This window comes from Acomys russatus, chromosome 10 (genome assembly GCF_903995435.1).
Source record: "Acomys russatus chromosome 10, mAcoRus1.1, whole genome shotgun sequence".
Classification (NCBI taxonomy): domain Eukaryota; kingdom Metazoa; phylum Chordata; class Mammalia; order Rodentia; family Muridae; genus Acomys; species Acomys russatus.
The window spans coordinates 61,353,204-61,370,149 of record NC_067146.1 but is presented as its reverse complement, the minus strand read 5'-3'; the positions used below and the strand labels follow the sequence as shown (position 1 = coordinate 61,370,149).

Genomic DNA, 16,946 nt, shown 5'->3' with positions numbered 1-16,946 from the left:
TCATTCTTACAACTTTCATGTTGCATCTAATTTGCTTTAGGTCTTTCTGTGTAAAACAAAAAGTATTATAAAGTAGAAGTATTTTTGAAATAATAGGCAATAAAATGATACATTAAAACTTATTATTTATTTGAAAACTTTAAGTTGAGTCCGAGAGACTAACTTAAAATTCAATGTCTCCCTCTGTTTTCTCTTTGGTCATATATACCAAACTGAAAATAGGTCAAGTTAAATTTAGCCAGACATTCATGTATGGATTTATTTTGCTGATATTATTTCTATCGACATCTCTTAATAGTACATTTGAAAATATGTTTCATACTCTTTACATCAAAGATGTGACGTCTACTCTTGTGCTAAAGCATTGAATGGTAAGCAGGTAAGATGGTCTTGTGCCCAGACTATTTGATACCTTGGCAATCTAGTTATTTTCTCATGAATTAAGATGATACTGTTAGAGGACATCAGTATTTTTCCACCAGTTTTATTTAGCATTCCAATTCCATACTTTAGTTCAATTGTTTATCCATTAATACATACCCTTGGTCAAACATTTATATTTACCAGTGACTTTTATGAATAGTGAGGAGCAAAGAAGTTTTTTAATAGAAATCTGAATGGAGGCTGATTAAGAATTACAAGTAGGTGTTTTTAAAGTTTTATGACCTGCTTGGCATTTCTGAAGATATAGATATGTATTATATAATGATTAACTATTTAACAAAACAAAATTTTATGCACCAAGATTTTCTTACATGTGCTATTTTAATATGTAATATCTTTAAACTAAAATGTATAGTTAATTTCTGAAGCATACAAACAAACTTCAAGCAGTCATTAATGTGTATAATTGTTTTCTTTTAACAATTAAAACAGCTATTACGGGAAAATAATGGCATTTGATTTTCACTGTAGGAAGCATAGTGATAGTTAATAATATCACTGACATTATGAATTCATTTTGACTTTGCCTTACCAGTCATGGGACACAAATAATATGCCATACAAGAGTAATCTGGCCTTTAATTGAATAATGCTTTCCCTTCCGTGGCACAGTGAGGTCTGACTCAAACATATGTAAGATATTTTCTTCTTTAGAAAAATCACATACTTAAAGTAGTCTTGTTTTTGAATCTTTGAAATTTATACAACACATTTCAATCTTAAAAAATGCCTTTGTGTTCTAATTACTTTCCAGTACAGGAGTGAGTGGTACATGGCTAATGCGTTGCCTCTTGATGTTTAATTCCTAGCTGATCAAATAAGACAAGATGAAAATAAAGCAAACAAATGAATCCCCAAATAGAAAACCAAGGATTCCATGAAGAAAAAAAATAAAACATGGAGGAAATCAAATAAGTAAAACAAAATTAAGGTATCAAGTTTATTGCGTTGTAATTTGGTCAATAGAAGTGGATAATATTTTGGTAAACTGTTAGTATTGAGGTGTTTAAAATGTGTGCTGATTATATTAGAGTCAGGCATGGCTGCCATCTTGTGGGGACAGGATAAAATGTAGTGAGGGGCCAATCTCAGAAGTGTCCCTGTTAGGTTACAGGTCAGCATTTTACTCCTTTCACTTTAACTATGCTTACCCATATTCTTTGTGAAGCTGCACAGACATCAGGCATTGGAGATGAGGTGACTAGAAGACCTGCTCCAAGCATATACATTCATATAAATAAGTCGCTGTGCTTAAAGCTTAAAGATATGAATATAAAGAGCCCATTAGAGCCAACTTTAATTATAAATGAATTTTCCCAAAACACTTGTGCTTAACAATCGACATTGTTACAGAATTTGTTTGAAATTTATATCTCACTGAGTTTAAAAATACGTCCAGGTAAGACAGACTTACACATTTATATAAATCTCTGAAAATGTAAAAAGAATTTGAGAATTTAAATTATAAGAGAAGAAGAAAGGAAATAAAAAATGAAGGCAGATATTATTCAATAATTTTAGAAGTGATATATAAATATTGACCAAATACTTTGAAAACTAGAAAGCAATCAATTTTAAAATAAATGAGAAAGTACACCCAACCCGAATGTATCTCATAGGAATATTTTTGGACTTATTAAAAGACAAAAAATATTCCTTCTAAGAATGAAGAGATAATTTATCATGCATATGATGGCTTGATTCCCAGCATTCACGTAAGGACACAGCTACCCATAACTGTCTTCTAGAGTTAGCATGCACATGGTACACATATATGCATGCAGGCAAAACATCACACGCACCAAAGCAAATAAATACAAAAAAGCCAAACTGTGTTTTGTACGTTTACATTTTTCTAACAAGTATTGGTACAAATTCTGGGACTGAATTCTCTTATCCTCATTTAGAGAGAAAAACAAGAAGCTGAATAAATCAGACTTTGAAATTCCATTAACGCTGAATTTCCACAATGTGTTAAGGAAAGAAAAAAAAAAAAACCTTTGGGATCCTATTTCAAAGGAAACTCATGCTTTTACATTCCACCAATGTACATTTGTGTTTCACTTTAACTTCTTTCATCACAACTATTTATTGGTTGGCCTTTGTACTCTTTTATTTCTTCATATGCTTATGGTCAGGTTGCAATTTACTTAGACTGTTGTAGGTGGTTACCTGCATTTAAACTGCTAATGATGTCATTGTATATGGTGAAAAAAAATTATCCAAATACATTTTCGTAGTGTTATTTGGAAAGCTAACCACGCCTTAAGTTTACAGTAAATACTTATAAATGTTTTCATTTTTATGTTAAAACAAAACCCTTTGTATATTGGTATATCAGTGAAGCTTTTGCATTTGATGAAAATGAGTAAATTTGGTGTTGTTTTTAACAGAAAGAAGCTCACTTTGCAAATGTAGATACTGGAATGCTTAGAGGTTTTTCAAGGGAAATTGAAAGAGTGACCTACTGCATGAATTCCTGTGGTCTCACTTTCCTTCTACACAGCATGCTTTTGAAGGAGCCCACATGTGCCCTGACCCAGCAACACAAATGAGTACTCTCTGAAATTCTGCTTTTCATAAAAAAGTGATTTTACTTTAGATCTTGAAGCTGCTCCCACTTTCTACAACTTCTCCAAATCACTGATGTTCATATCACATATCATATGACTCTCCAGTGAAGACACACTCTCAAGTTCGAAAATCCATGAATTATCCATTATCATTCATTTCCATTTTTCCTGCAAAGTTAAGTGCCTGTTATACAACTTCAGGGAATGAAGGCTGTGTTTATAAGGGCTGAGGCTGAGTACCGTAGGATAGGCGCGTCTATAATACCCATACATGGTGATTGTTTCAGGTGAAACAGCATTTATGAAAGAGAAACCATCTTTGCAAAGTCTATTAACAAAACAGAACCAAGTTTTTCTTATTGGTATAGATCTCTAATTGTAGCTTCTTAGGTGGCTGGGACAGAGGGAGCACAAGTTCAAGGCCAACCTAGACAAATTACTGACTACCTGTCTCAACAATAAAAGAATAAGAAAAAAAAAAAAAAAGAATAAGAAAAAGAATAAGCTAACATTACAGCTATGTGATAGAGACATTTCTTAGAATGTATCCAATATATACAAGGCTCGCTTCTCCGTACAGCAATAAACAATTAATAAACACAGTGAGTGAATATGCTATTTTTATACCTGATATTTAATATCTATTTTGCACGTTGTAAATCTTTGTTTCTAGGTAACCATCATAATCTATCTAATTTCCTAAAAAATATAGTTACACATTGTTTTAAGTGTATACATTTATATTCATATAAAGCCAATTAATTAGGTCCCACGGGGCATATGAATTATTTGGACACTGAAGAAGTTGCTGCTCTTAAATTGAAAATCCATAGTTGATGCTATAGTTTTTCACTAACTTTCTTGCTTTACATTTATGAAGCTTCAATCTATGTTCAGGTGACCTCTTCTGATTGACATGGGTTTATCATTATATCTCGGTGAGTTTTGTGATTTGTCACCCAAAATTCTTCAGGTGTGCAAATATTATAATAGTGGTTCTGAACTATGGCTAAATGTTAGAGTTACTTACACAAATAAGTAGCTTATAGGTTGAATTCAAAGCTTTGGAGATTTTGTCTTAATTATACACATATAAGCAAGTCTTTTGCAAATAAGCACTTTAGTTTTTGTCACCTTGAAACAAACTAGAGTAACCCGGGAAGAGATAATCTCTGCCTCCAATCTGCCTCCAGCCGATTGGCCTTTAGATGTGTCTCTGTGGCATTTTTTATTTTTTTTTTATTGCTGCCTTGTGTGGAAGGGCTCAACTTACTAGGGTGCCAGAAAGGCAGGCCCTGGGTTATTTAAGAGAGCAGACTCAGAAAGCCATGAGGAGCCAGTCAATGAGTAGCATTATTCCATGGACCCCAGGTTATTGATTTACTGTCTTGACTTCCCTCAATAATGGACAGTGAAGTGACATGGAAGTATAAGGCAAATAAACCGTTTCTTTCATATAAGTTGGTTTAGTCAATGTTTTATCAGAGCAACAGAAGGCATGTTAAGGTACTAGGTTATTCCAAAGTGGACTTATGATAGAAAACTACTAAATGGAACATTTTGGAATAATGACAATGCTTTATTTATAGTATATAAAGAGATTAATAATTTATAATCTAATAGATTATATGTACGTGACTACATTTAGCTATTGGTTATCTCCAAGAACAATACTTATTAAGATGAGAATGACACAATTATTGTTTTGAAAGTTCCACTTACCTCTCTGAGTCTAAGATATGATATTGTTGTGTCCATCTTAAATGGACAATTCACAGTTTCTCTTGCTAGGGTACACAGTGAGTCACTAGCTTTTAAAATGACCCATAGTGCTGCATGGAGATAAAACCATTTAAACATTTTATTATCTGTATCAACATTCATGAAAGTGCACCAGAATGCTTTGAACAGTAGAATGACATCAATAATAATATGAATATAATCCATATAGAATTCATGTGTACTCATGATGGGGAAATGAAGAGATGATGGAAACTGATTGGGAATTACAGTCAGTGATGGCTTCCTGGAAGTGCTGGTGTGTCTAGATTCAGAAAAATCTGAAATTCAACAATTGGGGCTATTTGTAAAAGGCTACATCAAAAACATGTGTATCAGTCCTGATCATCACTGAAGACATAAATGAGCTAAGTTCAAAGCAGATTTTTTTTTTTCTGTGATACAAAGGAAAACTGTAGTGAGAGCATCGGAGATGGAATTATTTCACATATAAAGGTGGGAGAGTGTTTCATGGGTGACAGGTTCCTGCTCTTGAAGTGGTGAGAAGCTTGAATGGACAACAACTTTATATGATCCAACCGGAACTGTTGATGTGAGCAGCAAAGGAACAAAATATTTTCTCCAATGTCCAGGGATGAGATTTACAAGATGAAGGGAGGATAGGACAATGCAAAGGTGAGAATGGGCAACTAAGTTAAATCACCATGATTCTGGAAAAGGGGTCAGTGAGGGGCCAATGCCAAAAGATCTTAGCCAGTCTTACAAGGAACCTGGATTCTGACAGCCAGCCCCAGGTAACAAGATTCCCAGTAGACATTTGTGACTGAAACAGTATCAGAGCTCTGTATCAGAGCTGACCTCAGTTACACACTTGATTGAGTTAACAGAGCCCCCTTCTGCAGTAAGACTGAATGATATAAACTAGTCATTAGAAGAAGTCATCAGGAGCAGAGATAGGCCCTTCTCTCAAACCTGGGAGCTTGCCTTACAGTCCATCTGCAGCTTTCCCAAGGACAGCAAGGAGCTTCCCAGTGGCGACTTAACTGCACAGGTGATTAACTTAATGCAGTATTTTGACCACGGAGGCATTTTTTTTTTTGTTTTATTGACTTTAATATTATTAGATATATTTTAACATCTCAAGGTTGTCTCTTTTATGACAATATTTCCGAATTCTTTCAGTATTTTGATTGCCTTAAAAGAGACTGAAAAAGAATTTTTAAAAAATGAAAAAAAAAAAAAGCCACTGTTTAAGAGGAAATTAGCACATTCTCAGCTTTTTATAACTTTATAATTGAAATCTCATTAAAAGCTTTCTAGGTCTTCTTTTCCCTAAGTGACTAGGTGTCCCTAATTTGTTTTCAGCAAATGTGACTAATTCCAGACAAGGACTAGAAAAAAGTCCGATACCTGTTGGGGGATAGCAAGGTTAAATAAGTGGGGTGGCTTTTTTAGGTTGCTTTTAATCTCGGGAAAAAAAATCGAGGTAGGTGGGGGACTTCACTGCCTTCTCTTTGAGTCCTGCCTTTCTCAGTCCGGGTGAAGATTCCCAGGGAATTGAGAGCGCGGTTTTGTTTCTCCCTTGTATTGCAGATAGGGGGAGGAGGTGGTTATTAGAAGCTCTTCCTTGCTTGGTTCCCCTCTCCGCCTGACGGCACCGCTCTCTTGCGGACTCGCTTCTCCTAGGTGATCCATTTCTAAGCAACGTGGGGCTGCTGCGGAGCTTGCCAGGCTGCTGTTGGCTTCCCGCATCCCGCCGGGCGACCGGCTCCTGAGCATCCTGCAAGCCGCAGCTCCGCGCGCCGGCCTGGCCCGCTGCTCGCTCCCGGCGGACTCCCCCGCCACCGCGCCCGCGGAGCCGCTCGGGCCCTCCGCGGCAGCTCCGGGGCCCGCCTCGCGCAGAAGGGCAGTCTTCTCTGCATTACTATCTGCATTACCTTCAAGTTCACTTTTCTCACACCTCCAGGAGCGGCCCCCCCTTCCCCGCTGGAGTCTGGCGGCTCTGCTCCATCCTCCTCATCACCCGTGGCACTGAGAGCTGGCCGCGAGGCGCCACGACCGCGCGCGGCCCGGGGTGGAGGGGCTCGGCAGCGGGGGAGGGCGCGGGCACATCCGGCGCGGGGGTGCCCAAGTTGCGGGGGAGCTGGGACCCGCCACCGCGGCCCCCGCGCGGCCACGGCCACCGTCTGAGCGCCAGCCTCGCCCCCTGTCCGAGAGCAGCCAAGGCTGGATACATTTTTTAAAAGCCCAACTGCAAACAACTCTGGCGATGCCAAAATTCCCAGCCGAGTGACAGGGCTTGGGAGGAGGCTGCTTCTGGCTGTGCTAGCTCTCGGGTCGCCTGTGCCTCCTCTGCGACTAGGAAAGGCTGTGTGTGCTCTGGCAAGAGGGATTTGGAAATTAGAGGGAAAGCTGCACTCAACTCTATCGTGACCTCAAACTCTGTGGACCGGATAAAAGAATATCTAAATATTGGAAGTAAAGTCGTGGTCAAGGAGGATCAGCATCATCGGAGGATGGAAGTTTTCCCCTTGCTCTTGTTTCTGTCCCTCTGGTGGTCTCGAACCTGGGACCTGGCGACCGCCGATTCCATCATCCACATCGGTAAGACAGGGCCGGTGCGCCTTGTGGCGACTTTCCCTAGCGTTTCCTTGACAGGAATCTCTGTTCCCCAATACCCTCGAGCCTCAGGCTGCTGCTGGGTGGCCTCTGTTCGCGCCCCTCGGAGCCCGCGCTTGCTCTAGCTAAGCTTTCCCTAAACTGAGCCTCGCAGCGCGGAGTGAGGCCGGGTGGGGAGTGCGGGCCGGGCGCTAGGGGCTCATTGTGGCCTCCGCGCAGTAGTGTGGGGAGTGTGGGGACTCGGGGTACAGGGAGAAGGAAGTTTGATGGACTCTACCTTACCGGTTTTTCCCGGATGTACATTTGAGACATAAAAAAAAAAATCATGGGGGGGTGGGTGGGGGGGAGGCTGGCAGTGTCATCCGCAGGGGAGAGAGGCGGGCTGGGGCCGGGGGCGCTCCCCGAGGCTCGAACAGGTGGTTTTGCATCGTGAGCGGCTGAGTCCGCTGCGGCGAGCGGTGCGGATGCCCAGGCTCGCGCGGTCTTCTGCGGTTCCCGAGACACGGTGGCCAAAGAGGGTGGCGGGGCACACGTTCCTTGCCCGGGGCGTGGAAGACGCCAAAGCCGGTGCAGGCCGCTCTAGTGGCCCGGCCAGACGCGGTGGCTGCTGACAGCCTTCTCCTGAGCTGCGTCAGGGCGAGCTCTGTGTTCCGGATCCCCCAAGGCCCCGCGGGTCGTCAGGCTCCTGGCCCCACCTATTGGCGAGCCCAGCGGCTAGGCGGCGTGGCGTGAGCGGCGGGGCTCTAGTCATTATCATGCAGTGTACCGGTAGCTGAGGGCTCCAACTCTTCTCACTTGCTAATCCCTGAGAGCTGAGTGAAGATTGGCTTTTACAGCCTTTTCTTCCTTAGTGTGATGATTTCCTTTTCGGAAATTCGCCTCTTGGGCAAGCAAGGTTCCTCTGCTGGGCTGCAGTGAGACCCCTCTGGGGCAAAAAAAGAAATATATATATTTTTTTCTTTTCCAATTCGGGTACAGGACTTTTATCGTTACCACCTGTTTTTCAAATCCAGGCGACAGATGGGTCAAGTCTTCTCCTTTGCCTGTTCACCGTGACACACACACACACACACACACACACACACACACACACACACACACACCCTGTGCCAGGTGAACCAGCTGCAGGTGGCAGTTCCTCCCAAGCAAGGGCCTTCTGTCTGTGCTTGTTCCTGTGGTGGACAGATCCTCAGCTCCAGGGGGGGCTCCCTCTTTTGGTATTATAGGCTGTCTTTGTAAACATGTCTGCCACTCTCTATCATTTATATCAATGGGACTGTATGTCTCTGTGCTAGGAGTAATGAGGTCAGAATTCAGAAAACCTTGGCCTTGTGCATTAAGAAAATAAAGCATTAGATAGCTGGCCTTCTGGATCCCATTTTGCCTGGGGCTTCACAGCGCCTGTAGGTTCAGAACTTTTCAGGGAGAAATGATCTCACTGAGAGGTTCAGTAACGCTCTGATAAGAGTTTTCAAATGAACCATGCTTTTCGTAAAGACATGGCATGAATTTATGTCCAGCTGAAGTGAGGAGGACGAGACTGTGGGGGTGTGGTCAGTATCTCTCTCTCTCTCTATTCATTTTATGATTGGGAGTTTCTGTCTTATGTTTGCCACTCCCCCCGGGAGGGGCAGGGACTTGTAGATAAGTGTTATTTTATTGCTTATTCTGTGCTCTGCATGTTAAAAATATGATTTGCAAACATGTATATATGTATATATCTTGGTATTCTTTATGTGAGGAATACTATTTTACAAAGCAGTCTGGGCATTTGGTTCAGAATAGAAGATAACTGTTGTATGTTTCCCACCGTTGTCAGTCAACGAGAAACGGCTTGTTTATAACTAGATGGTTTAAAAAGTAACTGTGCAGCAATTACACGTTTCTTTAGAGATCTAGCTGTGTTCATCAGATCTCTATAACCAACTAAAATAAATAACTTCTTTCTCAATTAATTTGTGTTGAATGAAACTATTGTATTAGACAAGGGAATTGACTTCTTTTATAGACTACCTAATGTTGCTATGGAGCTAACAGTTTTAAAAGCCTTAAACCTCTTATAATGTACCGAAAATTGGCTAAGTTATGTGTACTTCAGAGGTTAAATGCCCCCTTCTTGCGCATATAGCAGAAGAATGGTACATTAAAAATGGATAGATCTGTTTTAAACTTGTATGGCCACAGTTAACATGCACTGGGCCAGGTTGCTTACTCAGTTGGTGAGGAAGAAATTTCTTTAGATGACTGCTTTGATGAAATTAGATGAGAAACACGGATATGAGGAGTGAATAAGCTCAGGACTAGAGGGCTGAAAATAACACCATGGTGAAAGGAATATTTCACTTAAATAGATGTAAAGAGATATGCCGAAATGAAGATTTGCTCAGCCTGGTGGGAAAGTGGTTGCTATAGATAGTTCAGCTGTGCAGGAAAGATACAAAGTCAGAGCTCTGGCAGTTTCTTTAAATACTGATGTTTCTGACATTGAACCTTCATATGTGTGTGAAAATTCTCACCTCTCTGCTTTTACTTCTTGTACGTAGCTTAATAAAGACAATTGCATATTTACCTTTAATTATTTTATTGAATAAATTAACATACTATGATCATGAAATACGTTTTAATAGTTGAGCCACAATGATTGAGATGAAAATACAATTATTCTACTCTAAATATATAATATTGTAATGGCTTGAACTTTCTCTTCAACATGTGTTAGAGACATATATTTGTCTATTTATTTTCTAAGTACATATACATAGTATTTCACGTTGAATCACCTCCTTTGCCCTGGTGAAAGAAAGGTCTCTGACATATAAAAACTATACGAGTTTGAATTATGCTTCTACTTTGGGCCTGCGCATTGATTGAGTAATTTCATCAGAACCACATTACTTGATTGCTTAGAAGTTTCCTAGCGATCTGCATGCTGTAGGAAGATCCAAAACGCCGTGAGGGGAATGGCAATGACACGGTGTTTTATGAGGCTATTCAGAAGTCGCGCTGATTTATGTAGCTAGAAAGCTCCCAAGTCTTTGAGATTAGCCACGCTGACTGCTAGTTTCCTCATACATCAGCCGTCCCACACTCTGTACTCCCTCAACACAACAGGAGTGTAGAGTGCGCCGCTTTAATTAAGCAGGGATTAGGCGGCATTTCCAGTCAACTGCACAGTTTGAGTTTGCTTCCTATCTAATATGGAGGATCTCACATTTCAACACTTTAATATATGCTCATTTTTTTTTTATCTAGTTTCTGTGCTCATAGAGGAGATTGTAAATCAGCTATCCCCAGCCACATATCTCTGGACGGAAATGTGCAAGGACTGTACTCATTCATAGATTACACACATCTCTTGCCAATTTGGGCTATCACTTTCAGTAAAATGCCTCATGTCAACAAGGAGGAGAAAAGAGCCATTTATTAATTTTCTTCTAAAGCAGATGATACTTCATGCTCCAAGATCATAATAATCGATGCTGTCATTATGAGAAGCCCAGACAGTTCACAGCATGTTTTCATTGTGAGAATGTTCAAGGGATACAGCTGGCATGCTGAAATGTGCAGCAGAGTAAGAACAGCACTATACAAACAAAACTCTTTCACTTGCTTCTCATCTGGGGTCTATTATAAACTCATTGCCAGAAGGCACATGATAACTAAATATTTTTTTGCTAAAATATTTTTTTCCTTCACCTGATTTTTGGTGGCTAGCTAGTCACCCCAAACAGTCATTAGGAACTCTTTGCATCATGTATTCCATACTGCATTTCTCCCCTTTACTCTGGTTATAGCATCTGCTTGTTCCCTAAGTTACATACAAATAGAAATAAACTTAAAGAAAGCATCAAGATACATACTTTACTGTTGCTCTTTTCTGCGTGATTAATACAGTTCTTTGAAGCACAATTCTGATGTGAATTAAATTAGACAATGTTGTTATTAATCAAAGACATCACTCGTGACATGACTAATAAACATTATAACAAGGACCTTTGCTGCCTACGCCAGATGAAATATATATCCACTAAATAGTCCTATCAATGTTCATTCAAATATGAGTAAAAATCAAAGTGATTAACATTTGACTTATCTAAAAATAGGTAGTAATTGAAATTGTTGGAGGCAGTAGAAGATGGGTTTCATTTAATTCTGACATCTATGGCTTATTGTGTCATGCTCATAATGAACCTTATGATTCCAAAACCTCTATGTTACATGCAGAAATTTTTCTTCTTTCATCTGCTTATGTTATTGTGAGTGAGGCATTCCCAATTGTATTGTGTCATCAGTTTATTTTGATTATAGAATGCATATTACTAACAATGCTTGGCATTGCTGAATAATTAATATTTATTGGAAATACATTTGTGGCTATGGAGATATCACTGCCATATGAGCTGTTTCCTTTGTAGTCCTCCATGACAAAACCATATAATATAGCTTCCAAATTATCAGAAAAAGGGGCCACTTAGTCACATTTGTGATACTGGAAGATTGGTGATGGTGTTTAATCCTGTACTAATGTATATTAATTTTGTTTCTTACTCTTACACATGTGATTCTAAACAAGTCAACACATGCCACTTCTTAAAGATGTTAAATCAATGGATTCAACAATTTAAGTGTTACAGAAATTTCAAATCAAACAAGGGTATTTTCTTAAATTAATATTCTGGCGAGGAAGAAGTAGGACAGAAGGAAGGCTGTTGCATGGTGAACAGTGTTGGTACAAATAGACAGCAGTGAATGCAGCCATTTGTCAGTTCTTACTGGAGTGGTGCTTCTCGCCTCTAGAAACCCTATGGCTGCAAACTGATGGGCCATTATGAGAAAATGCATATAAACAGAGCTGTGAAGGACACACACACACACAAATATATACACAAATATAGATACATCTTAACAAGATGCATATCTTTCATGGGGATCCATATTTTCACATAGCCTTGCGTGCTTAATATGAAATTTCATGTATTGTGAGTCTTACACAGACATACCACCAACACAGACACCACTAGAAAACCCCTAGTAAAACTGGCTTATTTGGTCTTTAGAACCAATGTGTCTTCTTCCTGATAATGTCTTGTTTTCTTTAGTTGTTGCTGTAATCTCACTTGTACCGTATTCTATTCTCAGGATAGTGAGAGATGTGCTGTAAGTCGATTTGAATACAATTGCTTGATTTAAACGCTGTAATCACATATTCATAGATAATGTGACCTAACTTAAACGAATAGTTTTTCTTATTCTTTTATATATTGTCCAATGTCAGTATTAATACGTAATAATTTATATGAAACAATTCACTGTAAATGTCCAAATAAAATTAAGTAATCAGACGGACATATTAAGACTTATATTAAGATTATTCTGAGATTTCTTTTATATATATATTTTATTAATTTATTCATATTACATCTCGATTGTTATCCCATCCTTTGTATCCTCCCATTCCTCCCTCCCTCTCATTTTCCCTTTATTCTCCTCTCCTATGACTGTGACTGAAGGAGACCTCCTCCCCCTGTGTATTGTGAAGCCAGGCATGGTGGCGCATGCCTTTAATCCCAGCAATCAGGAGGCAGAGGCAGGCGGATTGCTGTGAGTTTGAGGCCAGCCTGGTCTACAAAGTGAATCTAGGATAGTCAAGGCTATACAGAGAAACCATGTCTCAAAAAAAAAAAAAAAAAAAAAAAAAAAGAATATTTGTGAGTTCTTGTCATTTAAAGTAATGACTTTCAGCTTTTGGTTATAGACACAAATTTCAAGTGAAAGCAGAGGATGGATTTAAGAAATAATATATAAATACTCTGGATTCACATTCTGGTTGGTTCCCACTGAAGTATCACTCTTATAAACAGTTAACTGAGTAATCTTTGACATGTATTTAATTCTTTGAGTCTCTGTTATGGACTTTAAACTCAAGCACATTTAAGTTTTAAAATAATTTGAGCAAAAAGAAAATTCTATATTAAAAGACTTTCATAATGAAATGTGGAGAAGAAGACATATTCAAATATAATATACACAGTTATAATTAGTAGCAAGTTTTAGGTTGAACTTAAAAAATAAAATGTGAATGTAATACATAAATGAAACTGTAATCATTCCACTCAGGAACTAGGAATTGAGATGATTTTAGTGCAAATAAGAATTATATTTAATATATTTGCTAATCACATTTGCTAGAGGGCTCTAGTATCAGTTGAAGTGAGATGGATTTGCTTTATTGTTGTATATTTTGTTTATAATTTGACTGGCATGTTCACTAGGCATCACACACAGTGTTATTCATGGCATGCCACACACAAGTGCTCTCTCTAATGACTGACTTCAGGAGCAAGCAGTCATGCTCAAATCAGCCCTGTCTACACTGCCTATATAACTTAGAATTTTATAGCACTCTAGTAATATTAGGGCAGGAGTGATGTAAATCACAGACGTATCAGGCAAAGAAATAGGCAATCTAGCATTCCTCATTTTGTTGGATTCTTGTTCCTGTGTCCTTCCTACTTGTACACATGGGCTGCTCATCAAGTAGCCTTAATATGCAGGTACACTGTTGACTCACTGTGAGCCTCCTTAGATGGAAGCAGAGTCAAAGGTGTCCCAAGCTGAGCATCCAGACTGGACAAATATTTAGAGTTTGTAAATTACCCCAGCTAGTTATCCTATTAACGCATATTGCTAGTCATAAAAATCAAGTTACTAGTTTTATTAAAATAGTACATATATCATTTTCCTTCACCCAACAGTTACTCAAACAAAGTATTGCTTAAAATAAATACTATTATTTATTGCTATAAATATCTGTTTTCTCCTAAATGAGATCCTTGCTTCATTAGCACATCATTATAATTCTAGTAGTTAATATTCACAGAATGACAGGATAATAAAGACACCTCAGCCAACATATAAGAATCTGTTATTCCATGAATCTTTTCCACATTTCTTATAATTTTTGAGAATTGGTAACTACCCTCTAAATGACTCTCTAGATTCCCAGAATTGAAATATTGAGCAAACTATGCTTTTTATTTATGAATTTTCAGCTTAATAAAGTAGATATAACCTAACATTGTAATAAACACTACTAAGTTAAATGGGGGACTGACAGGTGACACAATACTTTTTGTAGGATGGCATGGTAATAATACCCTAGAGAAAAAAATATTTGATTCAAAGGGCAGGGGTTATATCACCATATGATATACATTGAAGAATTTTAGGAAGAGACCATTGCAAAGACAATGACTGTGAGACAGGACACTAGGAGTTATTTTAATTTGTAAAAGGACATTTTGAAAACCACTTTGAGTATAGTTTAATGAGCAAAGTGGGAAGTAGAAGGGAATAAAATCTGACCTACAAGTAAAGCAAATCCAGGAAAGACTTACGTTTTACGGAATGGCTCTTTGGTTTTTATAACCTTCTGTAGTTGCATGTACTAGAACTGTAGTTCGGCTACTGTTACTTGAGTTTAATTGGTTGCTGAAGGAGAAAAGCTGTCATTGTACAAAGTATATAATATAAGATATCAAAAACAGTCTTTTCTCATTCATTGGCTGAACGAGAAAAATTGAAGACAAAAAGAGAGGCTTCTAAATATTTTGTGCGAGCAAGAAGTTGAAGTGTGTTACTGTGAATGAAAAATGGGAAAGTAGAGGGCGTGGGAAACTGTTAGATAGAAATCCAAGTAGGATTTATTAAATTTTGTAATCACGTTATAGGACATTATGTAACATTGTTATAGAAAAATTAAAACCTTTTTATTGTACGTGGCCTTTAATCAGTGAGTGGGGTAGATGAGTGAGGTAGAAAAGCTCTAAGACAAAATCCTCGTAGAATGGAGAGGTCAGGAGGAGAGAGGTAGCCCAAGAGGTGAGTCAGATAATGCCCTGTGAGACAGAATGGAAGCCAGAATCAGTTAGTATTCTAGAAGGAAATCAAGGACGGTATTTTTGGGAAGAGGAGTCGAGATGCTGTGAAGTTGAGTGTACAAAAAAATGATTTTAGTATGTTTCATGACAGAGATGAACTTGAAGAAAACTGTGTCCAGTGAGCAGAAAGTGATAAAACACAGGGCGGCCACACACAAAAGAATGTACTGAGACCAGAGGGTTCTAGGAGTCTTGAAAAGGAAGGAGAGGAGGGGAGGGGTGGCAAGAGACTGTAGGCAATACAGGGTGAGCTTGCTTTTGTAAATTGTTAGTGTCTGGGCATAGGGGTTTTCATAAAGAGACTTCACTAAGAATAATGCTAAGTGAGTTATAGGTTGAAGAATATGGTATCTCATTTTTCCCCAAATTTATTTATTTCCTGGAGTTTAGGTTTGAGTAGTTAAAAAATGAAAAACAAACAAAACCCTTTTTTATAAATTAAAATCTTAGATCAAGTGATTTGGGCCAAGATGATTGTAACTGCCCTGAGTGAGAAACTTCCAGGTGGTTCTGAAGCATATGATGTGTATTATTCAGTTTGTTTGCTTCTTCTAATTTTCCAGATCACCATTAATATTTACCTGAAATTTCATACCTGAAATTATGAATGGATTAGAGTTTAAAGAGAAGATATATGTGTCACAAATAGAAATTCTATTTACTTCTGAGGCATCTTATTACTCTTTGTGAATATATGATATTCTAAAATTATGAATAATAAAATAGAATGCTTTGCTGTTATGATAGACACATTTGAACTGATCATGAACTTTAAAAAAATAATATCTGGCATGCATATTATTTGCTTAACATCACTTGGAAACATTTCATTTAGAAGAGAACATAATTATTGTATAGGGCAATATTATTCATTTCAACACAGAAATTCATGTTATGTTAATTTTCAGTGGCATATTTAAACATTTCCTTTTATGGGTCTTTCACTTCTATTTGTGCTATAGCACAGCTGACAGCTTTTCAGTCACAGGTGAAAATGAAGAAAGGAAATGTTCTAAATTTTCTAGGCTTAGAGATCTTTTGAAAGTGAATCTTAATGCATTCATGAATCTATTAATATACCAACAAATTGTGTACATCTCATTAATCCTGTGCTTCAGATACTATCTGTATTGAAATAAATTTTTCACTATTTCTCTGTGTTATTCTCTAGTGCTGTCTCTTCCATAAAACCCTCTCCTTTTGTGGGGATGATGTGTTGCATCGCTATTTCTACTTGGCCACATGCATTAATTGAAGTGTAAACAGGAGATTCTTGAATAGTTGGAATACTAAAGTCTGTAGTTTGGGATCAGAAATAACTGGCAAAAAAAAGAGCTGGAAAAATAACTGCCTGAGTGAGGAACATATTATTAGAATATAGAATATCAAAAGCTATTTTGTAGCTTAGTAGTCCATGACTTCTTGGGATGGTGAAGTGCAGTCATTTGATGAATTTTTGAAGCAGATTTATATCTAAACTTAGTTGGAATGGGTACCTAAAATTGATGAAGTACTTGATCTACTTACTATCAACATCATTAAAATGTCATACACTATTGGCAGTACATTTCAGATTGACAGATCGTTCTTAAAAGCCAAGGACCAGGTAATACATCAGAAGGTGAAGAGA

The 16,946-nt window shown here is 38.2% G+C and overlaps 1 protein-coding gene across 2 annotated transcripts in view; it reads left to right on the top strand.

Annotated features, from left to right (window-relative positions):
• The first annotated feature begins 6,866 nt into the window (after positions 1–6,866).
• The window catches only part of Grid2 (glutamate ionotropic receptor delta type subunit 2), a 1,403,143-nt gene continuing 1,393,063 nt past the window's right edge, over positions 6,867–16,946 (top strand). For both annotated transcript variants that reach the window (XM_051152254.1, XM_051152253.1), the window contains exon 1: positions 6,867–7,361. In XM_051152254.1, the coding sequence (XP_051008211.1) occupies positions 7,274–7,361 (88 nt within the window). In that variant the 5' untranslated portion in view covers positions 6,867–7,273. The remainder of the gene's footprint in view (positions 7,362–16,946) is intronic.